An 18,317-nucleotide genomic window follows, 5' to 3' on the forward strand; every position below is an offset into this window, starting at 1 on the left:
TTCAGTGGCTTTGTAAATAAGCTAAACTTAGGGAAGTTTGCAGTATCTGATCATGGATTTTAGATGTTGCAGGAACCAGTACCAGGAATCAGAGTACCTAGGAACAAGCAAACTTGATGTACAATGAGCAGTGAATGAGCACAGTGATTGGGATATGGGGCCAGATTAAAGGGGTTGTTCACCTTTAAAGGAGAATGCAAGTCAAAATTTAAAAAGCATACTGCCCAATAGTCCTCCTATTTTTTACTAAAAACGCCACTCTTTTGGCTCATCTAATCAAATATTTACTCAGTCACACTTACTTCACATTTTCTAGAACAGGCAGCCATCTCTAAAAAGGTATTCTCCCTTCCTTTCCCTCCTTGCTTCATACTGCACATGTGTTTCATTCCCTCCCCTCTGCCAGATCCACTTCTGATTGGCTGGTGGGCATGTGTAGCTCAGAACAGGAGACAGGATCAAGTTACACACATGCTCAGAGAATAGGAAGGCTGCCACTGGAAGTCCTCGATTTTTTGAGTTTACAAATATGGCTTGACTTTACCTAGCACTCCCTTTGACTTCTATAGAAACTTGCAAACTCTTAGATGGCAAATTTTTACATTCGATTTTTCATGGTTTTTTTGCGCTTAATAAATACCAGACCAGAAATTTTTTTAACATTATTCAAATTCAAGGTTTTTTGTGCAAAAAACCTAAAATCTTGAAAAAATTTGAACGTTGATAAATCACCCCCATAATGTGCCAAGTGCAAAAAAGTCTGCAATCAGCCACGTCGGAAGGCTATCTGTACCTCCTGATGCTGCACTCGTAACTAAGCACATAATTTTTCATCCAGCTTCAGTGTAGAGTACAGCACACAGGGGAAAGCAAGTGTTCCCGGAATGAGCACAAATGGCGCACTTTTGTCCCCCTTAGTGCTCCTGCGTGTCTGCTCCCCATGGTTTTCTGGGGCCTTCATACTCATAATATGCAGAAATATAAAAACCGCAGTTTGAAATATAAAAATCTTTTCATATTTAGGATGTTCTTTTTTATACCTAATGATATGTGGGACATCAGATGCTGCAAAGTGGAAGCATTAAGGCTATTTTCATAAATTTCATCAAAACTGCTAAATTTAGAAAAGCTTTATGGTCTGTTAATTTAGAGTAGAAAGAAACATTTACCCAATTTCTATTTGGAAGACTATGTTATTTCCAAAAATATATGGCTTTCTGGGGTGAATGTACTTTTTTGCACCTTTACCCTACATAAAATGCAGTAAATGTGTTGAAGTTGCTGAAATAACAGAAATGATTGAGTAGATTGAGTATATGGGTTAATTTTATACCCTATATGCCCCAAGATGGCAAAAAAAAGGTTGTGGATTAAAATGTGCATAAAATACCAAGGAGTCTAAAATATTATGGTGGAAAAAAACTATGTGGTTGGGGAAAGTATAAATAAATCTATCTATAACCTATAATTTGTGTCCTCTAAACTTCCAAATAAAAACCCAAAAGAAAAAAGATCCAGTGTGATGACAAATAGAATATATTATACTGACTAGAGAGTTTTCCTCTTTTAGTCTTTGCGCAAAGAATATGCAGCTCTCCAGGCACCAGACTTTATGCTGCCAGTAGTTTGTTACACTGGCAAAAATACTAAACATCTAGGCATATTAACAATACTAACAAGAGAGGTGGAGTTGTCTGATTATTGGCAGGCTCTGATACATTATACATTTATGACAAAGAGACTGCATTCCATAACTATTATGAAATAATGGAAAACTAGTGTACAGTGTTACAATCAAGGTTACTTCATGGGTGTCATCCCAATCAGGAAAAAGGAGTTATAATTACAGTTAATTATACGTAACGTTATTATTTTTTTATTCTTCTGGTTCAAAGATGAATATTGGCCCTACAGGATTTGGTCCTACCACTGGTGTAACTACTCTGCGTCGTGGACCCCTGCAAAATAATCTTTAGAGGGGCTAGGCATGGGAAAACAAATTCACCGGAGCCCCCCTACCCTGATGCATCCTTCCTCTGCTCTGACATGTTCCCCAGACCCCATCCCATGCACTCGCCAATAAATCTCCACTTCCTGTCCGCTCTCCTACATGGAAGCTTGTGTGGAGCAAGGGTTTACATGAAAATGGAGGAGGCAGACCAGCAGTCTGGGCCCCCCTAAGGGTCTTCCTCTATTGTTACACCACAATGTTGCTTAACAGATTTGGATTTGGAAGAGCATGATTATATATTGAGGCTCTGATCCCTCTTCAGTAGCTTATTATGTGGATAATCACTACTAATATTGGTCACTGTTGCATTAAAACTGTTTTTTTAATGCTCATCATACATATTTTTTACACTTTTATGCTGATACTGGGATCCTTGAGGTGTTTATTTGATACAACTTTATGCAACAGTTTTTTCAGCAAAATAGGCACAGTATGGCACACACAGGCAGCATAGGGCAGGCAGAGTATGACACACAGGCAGCATAGGACAGGCAAAGTATGTCACACACAGACAGTGTAGGACAGGCAGAGTATGGCACATAGGCAGCATAGGGCAGGCAGAGTATGGCACAAACAGGCAGGGTAGGGAAGGCAGAGTATGGCACAAAAAGGCAGGGTAGGGCAGGCAAAGTAGGGAAGGAGACCTATCATGACACAAGAAAGTGATCATGACTTCTTCTTTAAAAATACCCTGGCCTAGAGACTTGTGCTGTAATCTTTATTTAGTGTCCCAGGCATTACCTTTGCCTGTTGAAGTATAATACAGAATCTAATAAAACCTCTGTTTTACATATGTGGATGCCCAAGAAAGCACAAAGGATGCCTTTGACACCAGAACAGGAAAAGTTATAAAAAAGGATTAGGGTAGGCAGTATGCCACTAGAATCACTTAGGGTGCCTAACTTTACTGCCCCCCCAGTGAATATACAGTAGGTTTTGGCCACCTTTAATATAAGTGTAGGGTTATGGTTAAATCCCTTATTGACTTGTGTAATCCGCTAATGGCTAATGACCTTCCATATGTAACCTATGCCCCGGGTGGGATAACTTTCTGAGCTGGTAGTGACTATTGACTGTTCTATGTTTAATAAACTAGGTTGAAGTGCATGGCTCTTTCTCCTTGGTCTTCACCTTCTGAACAGGGCAAATGCTGCTGGAGAGTCTAAAGCACAAGGTTCCAGTCAAGAAGAGCCGAGGAACAGGGACCCCAAGAATGAAGTAATAGAATTTGACAGACTAGCAACTGCACAAATACATTCTTGGAATGTAAGATAGATTTAACTAGCAAGAGCAGCACTGAGCCTCTACTTAGCACTAATAGTTTGGAGATAACTCTGCCGGGTAATATTTGCCTTAAAGTGAAGAGACCACAGTAATGATGCGTGGTTCAGGAATAACAGAACCCGCACCCCACCCTAACCCACAAAACCTTAACCAAAACTTGACCCTAACCCTCAAAATGTTTCCATTGTAGGACCTGCTCCCTCATCTTTCCTCTCTATACGCTACTTCTGCACATGCCTCTGGTTTCAAGACAGGGAAACTTATGGCAGAGGAGGTGTGGACTTCCCCAGTCTGATCCACAACCAACCCAAACCAGTTTGGAAAGGGACACAGGCTTATACTTCTCCCTAAAGTTTCCATTGGAGAGGATCTGTACCAATAACTCTGGCCATACATTAAAATATCACCAATATGCCCACCTAAAGGCAGGCAATATCAGGGTATATTAATGTTTCATTTATATTAATGTTTCATCTGTCCATAATAGCGATTTGCTACTGATCAGCCAAAAAGATTTGATTGTAAGCTCTACAGGGCAATAAACTCTTTCCTCAGTGCTCATGCATTCCTTAGTTTATTTGTATTCTGTATTGTATTAATAACAATAATGTGTACACAAGCATCACTATTTTAATAAAAATATACTTACAACATGTGTACACTGTTACAGCATAAAGAAAGTATCACATCCAGTATTGTCTAGCACTATACATGTTCCTCATCTACAGTATATGAAACTGTTTAAGAGCAGTCATTTCTTGCTGACTCCAGTATTTATATATATATATATATATATATATAATTATTCTGACTCATACATGAATTAGAATAGAGTAAAACTTAACATACCAGTTATACCTCTTCCGATAAGGGAAATGAATACAATTTGTTTGGCACCATGCTTTGACTCTTATTAACACATGAAAAACACTTATTATATAAGCATTTCATACACAGTATTGGAATTTCCACAACTTCTTCTGTATCATAATAAGTAAGACTTAGAACCATGTTGCCATAGATGCCTAGATAAGTAATGCCTTGATAGTTATTCCTTCCTACATATTTATTTTCTTTTGAATTTAAAATGATACTGCTTCATCATGGATGAGAAAAATAAATCACAGTAGTAATATCAGGAACTGTCCCATATGGCCATACTATAACTGACAATATATATGAAAACAAATCTGTTTGCTCCGCATACCCATAGTCACTGCTTCACGTATTTTACTGCACAGAGCAGATGCATTTTTGCACAATGTGTGTCTGAGCAGAGAAAATGTTGTCTGAAAAAAGCTGATGCACAGTCCTGTGTGCCAATAGCCTTAGGCCAGGCTAGAGCACACCTGGATATTTTCTGCCTGCAAAGCACAAATGGCAGAAAAGGCCGATTTGCTTTTTTCTGCCCTATATTCTGCATCCACTGACATCCCACTGTCAGGGCACGAAAAAGGCAGATTTAAATTTAAAAACACAAAGTTATGCATTTTTAGGCTTCTGGCATACTATAGGAGTTATTTCTGACCAAAAGCACAGTTGCAATTGCACAAATTTCCCTGCAGTCATTTGCAGGTTAAACCCCATTCATTATATTTACTTATCGTCAAAACACACTCCTTGCACTTCCATATAGTTATAGTCTCAAAATCATTTAGCATCCCTACCTTTTAAAAAATGTATGCCTTTTACTGACAAATATATATACAGTATATGTTTATACACATAAATGCATATTCAAACTATAACATTATGAAAAAGTCCTTATGCATGTAAACAAAAAGAAAACAGTGATAATGGCTGTTTTTTTCTTTTTTAAATTAGGCCAAATACTTTTTCAATGTATTCTTATTTTATTTTGTAAAAATGTTTCCTAATGGTCCAACTTATCTCATAATAGTCTTCATTATTTGTTTTATTTTTGGTTTTCCTGTACATTTTTGTAGCATATAGCAGAAACCCTTCAGTTGGAAGTATACTAATAAAAAGTCCAGTCTTTAACAACCATAACTGCAGTTGCTCACACGATACTTTCTGTATTGGTGTTATGTGAATTATCTGTTCTATCACTGTCACAGGAAGTGCTGTTTGTTACACCACTGTTAGATGAAGTATTTTCTTTTTCACATTTTATTTCTTCCTTTTCATCTTCTTCTGCCTTGAAGGCTCTATGAAGAGTATCATGAATTGATTGACTTGATTTCTGTTTCCACAGTCTACCGACAATGAAGTAAATATATGGATTGGCAGTAGAACTTAAAGCTGCAGTTAGTATACCTGCAAAGTATAGACCAAGTGTATCTTGTATTGAAGGCAAAAGTCTGAAGTACATTAGAAACCAGAGGAAGTTGAATGGTATCACGGACAAGATGAAAATGAAGACTGCAGCAATAATGATGATATAAAGTCTTGGTGGGTATCTGTTCCTGAAGGTCTTCTTTATAGCAATTAGCAGAGTGAAACTAGAAAGGATCATTAGTGGCAGACAGATGCAAATGCTTAAAGTGAATGTCATAATCTCAACTCCTGTACAAACTGGTGTCTGATTAGTAAAATCCTCTTGGGTACATGATAAGTTTTCAATGAGACTTTCTGAGCATCCAAGAATCCAAAGGCAAATACACATTGTTACTGACAGTGTCTTTGGGCGATAATTATTATACCAAAGAGGGAAAAGCACAGAAATGCATCTTTCCATGCTGATAGCTGTTAGAAAGTACATTCCAGAATATAGGGAAAGATCATAAATTATTTCTAAGAAGGTATAAAATCCAGCATTTCCTTCAAAATCAGGATTGCTACCAACTAATGTGTTTATATTGACCATCATTAAAATAGCAGCAAATGTTAGTAACAGCAGGTCAGCTGCAGCTAAGTTAATAATGTAAACAGTGTATTTGTTCCGCGGGATCCTGAAGAAAAGGTACCAGAACACTATTATATTTCCCACTATTCCAATCAGACAGAGGCCCATGGCAACAGCAGCTGCTATTGTATAATGTATGACGGAGTCTGGAGCATGACTTCCACCAAAGTAGTTTGTATCATTAAAATGCGTTGTGTTTGTGTAGTTGGATGCCATTTTGTCTTCACCTCTTAAAATATCTTCTGATGCACCTGTTATACAAACATATACAAGCAGCAGTTATTAACAGGTTTAACTGTAATGTACGTTGTTTACACTCAGAAAATGAAAATGGTTATGTCAACAGTGCCATTACTCATGAGATTTGAGTAAAAGAAATGTCATTTTGGAACAACTGAAATTAAGGGTCATGCCTTATTCACTATAAGGGTAATTTAAAACACAAGTGTGGGTGCTTTAAAGATGCAAAGGAGAGTGCAAACATTGATTCAGTTCATTAAAATTTGTGGTTTTCATTGTGGGAACCCTGGACCTACCACCAGGTCCAGGATGATGGTTTGCATTAATCGGGTGAATCCCCATACACTGGCCAACACTGTGCATCAACAGATATCGCACAGGTGGGCCAGCATACACAGTCAGATAATTGCTTGAAACTTAATTTGGTATAAATGTATCTGATTGTGTATTATTGTGTATATTGTGATTGGAAATACAATGGTTCATAAATACAAAATTAGAATCTGGGAAATAAGCAAAGACAAGACAACTAAAGCAAAAACTACATTCAGTACAGCGCAAACAGGATAGCTTGGCAGGAATAGAATAGTGCAACTTTTGCTGCTGTGAAAAGGGCCATCAAAATTTACAAGTTAGATAATGTTGTTAAGGGGATCTAAACCCAACCATACATCTGCCCCACTACACACCCTATTTCTTTTTAGAAGACTAAAAATATAATTATGCAATAGAACTCATCAGTGAGAATGCTTACTACCAGCACTATGTTGCTGGGATCAAATGGAGATTATTATATACTTTTGCTTTCAGTAGATAACATTGTAATCAAACATGGGGATAAAAGTAATACTTTTAACTCCAGTTACAGGAACGATGAACATGGAACCAGATTTACACAGATCAGGTGGGAGGCTGAGTATATTACTTTTTCATTTTAATGTCTAAACCATAAGCTTCTGTCCAGCCTCAAGGTAGATATATGCAACTGTGCTGCAAACCTCTACTTTTGTTATTACATAATTAGTTCTAATTGGAGCAGCACTGTAACTACTCTGGGACCCCAAAAAAAATATTCCAAGGGGCCTGACGGCAAGTAGCAAGCCCTACCAGCCCCTGGCCGCCTTCCCACCACCCGTTCTATCTCTCTCGACCCAGGCCTGCTTGCATATAGCTCCCTGCCCACTCTAAGAGCTTGGAGAAGTATTACTGGGCAAAACTCGCATTAGGACTACAAACATGATGTTACAACTTCATGGAAACTTTGAAAATATGATTTTTCAAATGGCCTTAATTTTTTCATTTTTATAGTTTTTGAATTATTTGCCTTATTTTTCTTTTCAGCTTTCATATGGTGGTCACTGACCCCATCTAAAAAAACAAATGCTCTGTAAAGCTACAAATTTGTCGTTATTGCTACTTTTTATTTCTCATTTTTTATTTATTTTTTTCCAGTTTCTCGTTCAAATCAATGCATGCTTGCTAGCAAACTGCAGTAGCAAACTAGAAAGCTGCTAAAAGCTAAATAACTCAAAAATCACAAATAATGAAAAATGAAGACTGATTGCAAACTCTCTGAGAATATTACTCTCTACATCATACTAAAAATTATTTTTAAAGGTGAACAGCCCCTTTAACACATAAACATGGTAAAATGAAACAAGGTCTGAAAAACACCTGGAGAGAATCGATATCACTTTTATGAGCTGCAACACGATTGTGTTAAGAAGTCTGCAAAAAGGTGTTTTTTTTAACGGAAATGGTACTGATCTGCACCTAGCTACGTTCTGAAACTTACACTTATCAGTACAAATGGCAGAATACCATGTAAAACATGACATCTTGGCCCAAAGACAATAACTGCATGGAATCTGCAGACTTGCTGCCCAATGAAGCTCCATGCTATACATCATTTCTTTCACATGTGCAAGTGACTGTATATGGTATCTCTTTACCCAATTTCCCCCCAAGACCGATATTTGTGTATGGGTTTCCTCTTGTTGTATTTAAATATTCCTTAACTAAACCCTAGATCAATAAGGGGAGAGATGCCCAAATAAAGTCCATTATTATGAGGTGGACTACAGCAGGGAGCCAAAGTGCCAAAGCAGCACTGTAGTTTCTTATTAAGCAGCCGTCTTGTGATCATTCTCTGTTGGGACTAGTTTTTCTCTAGAAGACTCTTGTTGTGCCCTGGATTTATACACCAGTAATTTCTTCTTTTGTGTTATGATTCAAAGCTGATTTACCACCACAGTGCAGTTTCCAGACACAAGTTTCAGTGGTATTTCCTACAATGCCCAGAATTCCAGCATCATTGTGGCTGTGCTCCAAGTTGCATTGAAATTGTGAGTGATACCCCAAATGCTCACTAATTTTATTGCCCAACTGGATCTAGCATTTTAAGAATGGTAATAGGGTCATATGAAGCATGCTAATGATCACAGCGCTACTGACTAATTCATTAGTAGTGGCTATTGACCCTATCTGCTACTGGAACTCTTGGATCTACCATCACCTTGTGGCTAGTTGTAATTCCAGGTCTCTCTACCAAAATAGTCAGCTCTGAAGTTCTGAATAAAAATAACCAAAAGTATAAAAGGTCCAGATCCATAATAGAACTTGTTATACTGACCAGGGAGCTCTTACTTGTGGTCGATGTGCAGAGAATAAGCAGCTCTTAAGGCACCAGCCTCTCCCCTGTCCGTAGTTTGTTACAATGGTAAAAAAAATCTAGGCATTATTAAGAAAACTTACAAAAGAGGTGGAGTTGTCAGAGATGCGTATGGGCAGGTTCAGATGCATGACTTGTTTCCATTATTAGCAAAGAGACTGCATTCCATAACTGTTGTGAAATAATATAAAGCTCTAATTTGTGTACAGTGTTACAATCAAGGTAACGTCATGGGTGTCACCCACGTTGCCAAAAAACAAGAGCTATAATTAGTTATTTATACGTAGTTTATAATTTTTCATTCTTCCTGTTATGGTTTAATGATGAATATTTTGCATAAATGCAAATGTTATTACACCTATATAGCTTGTAGCATTTTTTGTTGAAAGCAAAAGAAATTGTCATACTTTTTCCTATTGTCTTATCTTGTTTTTTAACTGGTTATGTTGGACTGACTGGGCCACATCACGGTTTCTAACAGCCTTAAATAGAGGGAAAACTGAGCAATTGACTGTATCAACTCTATGTTGATACCATTGTTCTGGTTATGCAGGGCATTTCCAATTACATAACACCAAAAATGTTAGTATTTTAGAGAAGAAAACAGGATTACTTGCTTTGTTATGGATGCAAAACTCACATTCCTCACCTATAAAACTAGGTGCAAGCCTGTCATGAAATGTCATAAATGGACAATATTGCTTGACTAAGCCTCAGTGAGCAGCTTATTGGCTAGTGTATAGTATCAAAACTGTAGCCTTCCCAAATTATATTTCGTTGGAGCATGGTCCAATATCAGTTGGGTGGAAATCTGACAGGTTCATTGCCCATGGGCCATGGCCTGTCATTTTTTAACAATATAAATCCTTAAATGTGTTGTGCAAGACATCTATTGTTTACAGAAAATAAGGTGGTATAATGTATTAGCATATGGTGTGTTATATTTTATAAAGCTAACTCCATTTGAAGATTGTCACAATGTTGCTGCCTTGGGAAATAATGTGAGGAGACTGGAAAGTTAATATATGTGTGAGAATTTAAAGATGAATTCTGTGCAACCTCCCCCCCACCCTGAAAATGTTCCTGCAGCACCCTGAGGAGCCTGTAGTGCCTTGGGACCTCTGATATGATCAGTTTGCTATCTATTTACTGACACCTGGCCTGAAAGGAGCCTCCCTTGAGAAAAAAAACTTTCTGGACTCTAAATATTATATTATAAATTTAATAATAAATATAAAGGGGTAGTTTGCTTTAAAGGAGAATGCAAGTCAAAATATAAAAAGCATACTGCCCAATAGTCCTCCTATTGTTTAGTAAAAATGCCACACTTTTGGCTCACCTAATCAAATATTTACTCAGTCACACTTACTTCACATTTTCTAGAACAGGCAGCCATCTCTAAAGAGGTATTCTCCCTTCCTTTCCCTCCTTGCTTCATACTGCACATCTGTTTCATTCCCTCTCCCCCTCCCTTCTGCCAGATCCGCTTCTGATTGGCTGGTGGGCATGTGTAGCTCAGAACAGCAGACAGGATCAAGTTACACACATGCTCAGAGAATAGGAAGGCTGCCGCTGGCAGCCTACAGGAAGGGGAGAGAGATTTCAGTGATGTCACTGTAGGCTTCATACTGCTGTAGGCTGCCAGCACCATATCTCAGAGAAGCAAGCAGGGATCTGGGAATTTAGATATGCAGTAAGTACTTAAAAAGAATGCCTTTAGACTTACTTTTAATTTATATTAACCTTTCATTGTCCTTTAAGTGAACTTTTACTTTAATGTAGGGCATGACATTCTGAGACAATTTGCATTTTGTCTTCATTTTAAATTTTTTTGCGCATTTTTAATTATTTATGAATATTGAATTTACGTTTTATTTAGCAACTATCCAGTTTGGAATTTCAGCAGCTATCTTGTTGCAAGGGTCCAATTAACTGGTTTAAATTGGAGACTTGAATATGAATAGCAAAGGTGCAGGCGGATTTTTTTTTTTACCCTCACATTACTAATCCTCAGACCTTACTTCGTTCTTGAAGATTTACTCACAATCCAGAAAGCTTCCAGGAGTAATGGTCACTGTTTTGGTGGTAATAATTTATCTGCATAGCATCTCATCCATGCACAAGTCATTAAACACAGTGTTACATAGGGTTGAAGAGTCCATCAAGTTCAACCCTTTCAAGTAAACCCAGCACACACAAACCTATACTGTCCTATCTACTGTATACACTCACATACATAAACTATGTATACTAACATCAACTGTAGATATCAGTATCACAATAGCCTTGGAAACTATGTTTGTTCAAGAAAGCCTGTCTTAAAGGGGCTTGGATTGTAATTTCCAATCAGGTATTTCACAGGCTTATGGACAATAACCTACTAAATTACCTTAATGAAGAAAAATAGACTCTAATCACTGCAAATAAAACCCTTGCAATCCAATATTGAGGCTATACAGTACATGAATTATTAGAACCATCTCACTTCTTTTCTGAGATTTACAAACTACTATTTAGTCTTTGTAGTTGACAGATAAAATTAATATCTAGACATCAGTAGCCAACAATGCAGCTGATCAATCTGACCCCATTTTAGGAAGGTCCTTTAACCGAATGCACCATATTTGCTATATTTTATAGTGCTGTTGCCCCATGCAATTTTTTTTTTTATTTGAGCAGATAAAAGAAGAACAGACAACCATTTTTTGGTTTAACTTATATACATCTTTCCTAGATATTCTACAATAACATATAGCAGCTTTTCTCAATCCTAAAAACAATTATTAATAATTTCCAATGTTGAAGAATTACTTGCCTATTCAAATCTCTGTGGTAATGCAAAAGTACCAATGAATTTATTGATCATTAATTTAGCATAAATACCCAAGTGTCATTTTTCACTGGAAAAGTAATCATTGAGATATAAAAAATATTACGTGCTTATTAACAATAAAATGACAATTGCTAATTCAAAGTGCCCATGCTGCAATCAAATCACTGCATCTGCAGGATTAATTATTACAAATTAAAAATCACCCCAGGCAAGGAATTCTTCAACTTAGGAAATTATTAATAATTGTTTTTAGGATTGAGAGAAGCTGCTATATGTTATTGTAGTGGTGATTATTGAAAAAAAATTCCAGAATATTTAGGAAAGGTGTATATAAGTAAAAGGAAAACTATACCCCCAAACAATGTAGGTCTCTATAAAAATATATTGCATAAACAAGCTAATATGTAAAACCCTGCTTCATCCAAATAAACCATTTTCATAAAAATATACTTTTTAGTAGTATGTGCTATTGGGTACTCCTAAAAAGTAAATTGCCATTTTATCGTGGATAATAGGATTCACAGTGCACACAAACAAGCCAAGGCACACATACATGCTAGGCCCCATCAGCCAATGAATGGACAGAGTTCTGTCTTTTGCTTCCACACTACTTCTTGTTACAGTTAGAGCTGCATTATTTGTGGTCATGTGATCTCTGAGGGAGCACTCAGCCCATCACTAAATGGTCACTAAAAGTTTGGGGTGATTCTCAATGGGAGAAAGAAAGCAATGATAGTCATTAGTAGCAGTAGCAAAAGCTAAACAACATTAGATAATACCAAGAGGTTTAAAAGTGACTAAAAAATGTGCCAGTAATTTTGATGATGTGAAACACTAACACTTCCCTAAGAATAAAAAGAATATGAATATGACTAAGAAAAGAATAATATTTACAAAAGACTAGAACAGAAAGAGCAGAAAAACAAGTGGCAAGGAAAGCCAGTTTTACATACATTTATTCTGAGGCCTACTTAGGCATCCTAGGCCTAATCTGACTAAAATTTGGTCAAGTTGTTTATACCATACTTTGTAAATTGTTTCCAGATAGAAATGCTTGTTATGCACTTGTTTTGCAAATACTTTAAGCACATGCTAAATCATTTATCATCACCCCATGTTATCAAAGCACCCCAGATGCGTCATAGAAGATAAACTGATATCAATGAGAACACTGAATATTGATTAAGCAACTTTTGGGGGGAGCAGTGGAGGTAGTTAAAAAATCCCAGATGGAGGGTTATAAATAGGCACGACAAGATGTAAACATTGGAAGATTGATGTACAACATTTGTATTGTACACTGATTTTCCCCACCAGTGTATTAAAAGCTTATCTGATTCCTGAGAGCTGAGTCCAGGTGGTGTTCTTGCGTTACTTAACCCAGTCTTGGGCCTGACAGTTTGGGTCCTTCAAGCCGGAAAGATCAGATCGTTCCCGCAGAGAGACAAGAGACCCACACTAGCTAAATTTACTGGCCAGGCAAGAACCTTGTTGTTCTTATGTATTTTGCTTGTAGTGGCTGTTGGTCAGGGTGATCCCATGACTGACTTTTCTGAACAGGTAGCACCATCTGGAAGATATATTTATGCCTATTCCTCTCTATCTGGAACCTTTGTCAGTGTCCTGTGTATTTTTAGTCGCTGCCTTTATTATCTTTTTAGTGTGTTGCCACTATTATTGCTGTCTGAACTAAACTTACTAATATTTCCTGAGAGGAAGTGTGGTTGGCGAGTAAAAACAAGGTATTAGAGCAGAAGCTGATAACAGCTTAACCCATTACGCCAATATCGTTGTGAATTACAAGAAAAGCCTGTGATGAATGAATGGCTAGAATACTCTGTCCCTGCGGTAATGACTAACGTAAAATATTAGTCTTATATGTAATTGTCGTGTGGCTCAAGTTTGCTAACACGGTTAGTTATTGGTCATAATAACAGATATAATTTGGCATATTTGATAGCCAATAAAACACACCATTGTCAGCAAAATAGGAAAGGCCCCAGAATCTAAGAAGAACCACACATTCTCAGAATCCTAGGCCTAGGTATATTAACCTTCAGGGGAGTCCTTAAGTGACTGATAGACCGTGTGGTGTCAACTTCTACTCCACTGTCTAGGACAGAACCTGTTGTAGAGGGGTTAATTGGAATAAGAAGTTTAAAGAAGAGGGGCTTATCTACGCTGGGAGAAGCCCTTAAAGGAGGAAGAAAGGTGAAAACTAAGTAAGCTTTATCAGAAAGGTCTATGTAAATACAGCTATAAGCACTCACAGAAACGTTGCACTGACTTCTCTGAAAAAAGATTTCTTGTGTCTGTAATTCCTGTGCCACAGACACGCAGCTTTCTGCTCTCTGCTCTTTCCTGCTCCCCCCTCCCTCAAGAATGCTAAGAACTCACTCCCCCCCCTTAGGAATGTGGATCTGAGCCAATCAGCAGGAAGCTGACTCATAGTCTTACTAACTCAGCATGTTCACTTGGTCTCCGTGTCTGTGCAGGAGTGAGGCATTATGGGAACTTTATTTACACAGCTCAGATTTTGAGTGTAAAGTCCAAGTATTCTCCTACAATTTGGGTTGTTTTTAAAATTCCTGAAATGAGAGGGAGCCAGCCTGGTAGTACATATGTAGAATCAAAAGCTCCTCCCTCATAAGCTCCTACAGAGACGCATTCTATTCCTCCACTGTATTCTGACACTGATACACAGGAGTCTGGGTTTTAAAGCAGAAGCCAGGATAACAGCTGATCAGATTCCCTATACCCTATATAGACCAGTTTCGCCTTTCTTGAGGCTCATCAGTGTACTGCAGGGTTTTCTAATCAGCAGTCTCAATGATTTGTTTGTGAAACCACACCGGTCTGTAGTTGGGAATCTGATCAGCTTTTATGGCTTCTGCTTTAGGGCTGTGACAGACGGGGAGATTAGTTGCCGCGCAACAAATCTCCCCGAAATGCCATGCCTACCCAGTGGGTGAGCTTTAGCCTATAGGATAAACCCACGTAAATGGGATTTTCTTTAGGAGTTTGGAATTCACTCCCAGAATCCCTTTTGTTTATTGGTATCTGTATGAGGCAGTCTCCTCAACCATAATCATTTGTTTTTTCACTTATTTGAAATTGTGCAATTGACTATAAAAAAAGATCCCTCATCCATGTAAAAATAGGGTTGTATTTTAAGGGAGATTCACAAGATTAAAGTTTCTCAAAATCTTGCTTGGGAAGATGTAGATGCCATATTAAAACCTGTGCTCAGTTTAACTGATTTGTAGGTCATATCCCGGGAGACCTGCAGAGCATTAGACCAAGGTAATTTATGTCCTAATAGAGGACTCGCACACCCATTTACTCCTGCAGATTATTATGTCTTTCGCTGAGAAATGGAATGCCTTTGAAGGGGAGAATTGCTGTAGGAAGTATCAGAATTTAGCAAGTGAGCTAGAAGTGGATCTACTGTAGGAAATCAAACAAACGTAATTTCTAATGCTGCCAGTCAAGCATGGATAGCAGGTTTACAAGAAGCTATCCAAAAGAAATTGTATGAAATCAGGCCAGACTATAAATGTATGACTATCAGTGCCTTGCATGATCTGTGTGCTAGCATAGAACAAGAGAGTCAAAAGAAAACAATAGTTAAAATTCTATATGTCAGTGACAAACAAGAAACAGAAACCAATATGAAATGATTTCGCAAGTGTTTTAATTGTGGGAAGCTTGGGCATTTTGCTAGGGAATGTAGGCTGCCCCAGAGACTGGTTTGCAAGGAAAAGGCCCCGCCAAAAAAGTCAAATTGCCAATTATCGCTCCTGAATCCTGAGTTAGACCCCTGTAGGCGTCTCACCTAATTCCAGTACTTCAATTTATCCAATAGTTTCTACTACTGATGGCAAAAGATGCTTTTGTCGAACAACCATTCCCTGAAGTAATTTGTTTAGTGGATTCGGGAGCAGCACGTACAATCATTTTTGCGAAACATTTCAGAGGTAATAAATCTAAATTTAAACAGGGCCCTACAGTTACAGGCACTGGAGGCACAATAACTTTGTTAGAAACGCTCCCTACTTTTCTAAAAGTTGGCAGCAATTCTATTATCCAAAACATAGATGTCATCAGATGACATATTTGTGAATCTTTTGGGGCAAGACATTTTACAACAATTGCAAGCTTCCATATAGTACACAACCAAGGAGTGCTTGTTACTACAAAACCGATTTCAGAAGAAATTTATTGTAGGTTAGTATACCTCTTAGATCATGAGAGAGACTGTGACATTAGCAAAAAAGTGGGTGCAGATGATATACCTGCAGAAATTATGGTACAAATTCCTGAAAGGGTGTAGGCTAAAGGCAAATACGACGTAGGCTTGTTGAATCTTCCTCCTGTGCACATAAAAATTAAGCCAGGTAGTGTGTAGCCAGGTAGACTACCACAGTACCCGCTTTCTCCATTACAACAAAATAGCATTAAGTAACAAATCAGTCAGCTGTTGGAGGAAGCAGTGATAACACCAGTAGAGTCTCCTGCTTAGGGAAAATGCTCTACCATTATTCCCAATAAAAAAGAAAGGAAAGTCAGGAGAGGCTCCCACATTTATAACGGTGCATGATTTAAAGGACAATGAAAGGTTAATATAAATTAAAAGTAAGTCTAAAGGCATTCTTTTTAAGTACTTACTGCATATCTAAATTCCCAGATCCCTGCTTGCTTCTCTGAGATATGGTGCTGGCAGCCTACAGCAGTGTGAAGACTACAGTGACATCACTGAAATCTCTCTCCCCTTCCTGTAGGTGCCAGCGGCAGCCTTCCTATTCTCTGAGCATGTGTGTAACTTGATCCTGTCTGCTGTTCTGAGCTACACATGCCCACCAGCCAATCAGAAGTGGATCTGGCAGAGGGGAGGGGGGGGAGGGAATGAAACACATGTGCAGTATGAAGCAAGGAGGGAAAGGAAGGGAGAATACCTTTTTAGAGATGGCTGCCTGTTCTAGAAAATGTGAAGTAAGTGTGACTGAGCTGTTTTGTGCTGTTTCCCAAGGCACAAGAAATGGACAGGTGTTCCCATCTGGACAACATATAGTGGCATATGAAAGTGTACAGTTAGATCTGATAATACAGGTGTCATGACGTGTCAAAGATGTGATTGCTTCAGTCTTGCTCACAGAGAATGTGGCCATCATCCGCCTGGGCAAACATTGTACTGTATACACATCTCATGCAGCTGTTGAAATTATTGAGCTAAGACACAACATTTGTCCTCCTTTAGGCTTGGCAAGTATGAAGCCATCCTTTTAAAATCAGGTGATATAGAGGCTAAGTAATGCCTGGTCCTTAACCCAGCTACTTTCCTTCCTCTGGAAGAGGAAGAAAGTGAGCTGGGGGGAACAGGGGACCATATTTGTCTCCAACTGATGGAGGGGGAGATGAGTCAGTTGACCCCTGTACAAGCACTTCCAATACCTAATCCAGATATGAGGGTTGATTCACTAAAGGTCGATAAGTTTTATTGCCCTTTTTTTTACGTTAAAATTGACACAAAAAAAACGTGCGATTCACTAAAGTATTAACACATGCGTTAAGTTGCATATTGCGTGCGTTAAATTTCGCGCTACCACATGCGTTAATTTCGCGCCAAAATTCACAAAGACTTAGACGCGCTAAATATTGCATTTGTCTGTGCGAAAATTAACACCTACTTGGGGCAGGCGGTAATAATAGAAAAGTACAGTTAATGAGCTTTTGGCAACACAATATGGACTTTGCAGTGGGATTTTTTCAAGTATGTGTTGGCCCTAGAGTGATGCATCCTCCAGTTTGCAGGGAAATGGTCATTTTCATAAAAGTAGTTTTACGAAAGTAATGCCGTGTATGGCTAATATGGCGTGCATTCTTTCGCACGCGGCGACTATTTGTGCGCGATGCGTTGATTATCCTGCGTTCCGTCAAATACCGCAGGAAAATAGTCTTCACAACTTAAATAACGCAAACAGCATCACATCTAAATTAATGCAAGTATGCTTTTAGTGAATCGTGCGTTAACGCATTCTATAAATAGCACACGTTTTAACACACTTTAGTGAATCAACCCTATGGTATTGTATGTTGATGGTTCAAGGCTATACAGGGATAGGACTCCCAGAACCTCATATGCCACTGTAGGTTGAGAAGTTTTAGACTGTGGCTTATTGCCACATCATTTTTCTGCATGATAAGTAGAGCTGGTAGCCTTAGCAAAGGCATGAGAATTGGCAAAAGGGAAGATTATAGATTTTGGACCAATATGGAGAAATAGAAAGTCCAAAAACCACAGGGAACATCAATAAAAGATTGGAAAGAAGTTAGTGATCTCTTAAAAGCAGTTAAATGTAAATGTAAAGGTAAAAGCTCATACAAGGGGTAAGTCATTAGAAGAGCAGTGAAA

At 38.2% G+C, this 18,317-nt stretch overlaps 1 protein-coding gene across 1 annotated transcript; it reads right to left on the reverse strand.

Moving 5' to 3' along the window:
• Positions 1 to 3,852: 3,852 nt before the first annotated feature.
• Positions 3,853 to 9,108, reverse strand: LOC100492282 (mas-related G-protein coupled receptor member D). The gene is made up of 2 exons (XM_031904650.1): positions 9,034 to 9,108; positions 3,853 to 6,412 (listed from the first exon to the last, which is right to left on the reverse strand). Exon 2 carries the CDS (start codon positions 6,375 to 6,377, stop codon positions 5,316 to 5,318), a length of 1,062 nt encoding a protein of 353 aa, XP_031760510.1. The 5' UTR covers positions 6,378 to 6,412; positions 9,034 to 9,108; the 3' UTR covers positions 3,853 to 5,315.
• Between the last annotated feature and the right edge of the window lie 9,209 nt (positions 9,109 to 18,317).

The sequence above is a fragment of the Xenopus tropicalis genome, chromosome 6, assembly GCF_000004195.4.
Source record: "Xenopus tropicalis strain Nigerian chromosome 6, UCB_Xtro_10.0, whole genome shotgun sequence".
Lineage (NCBI taxonomy): Eukaryota > Metazoa > Chordata > Amphibia > Anura > Pipidae > Xenopus > Xenopus tropicalis.

Coding starts and splice junctions, on each gene's coding strand:
- LOC100492282 (XM_031904650.1), bottom strand. CDS start 6,377: ATGGCATCCAACTACACAAACACAACGCATTTTAATGATACAAACTAC.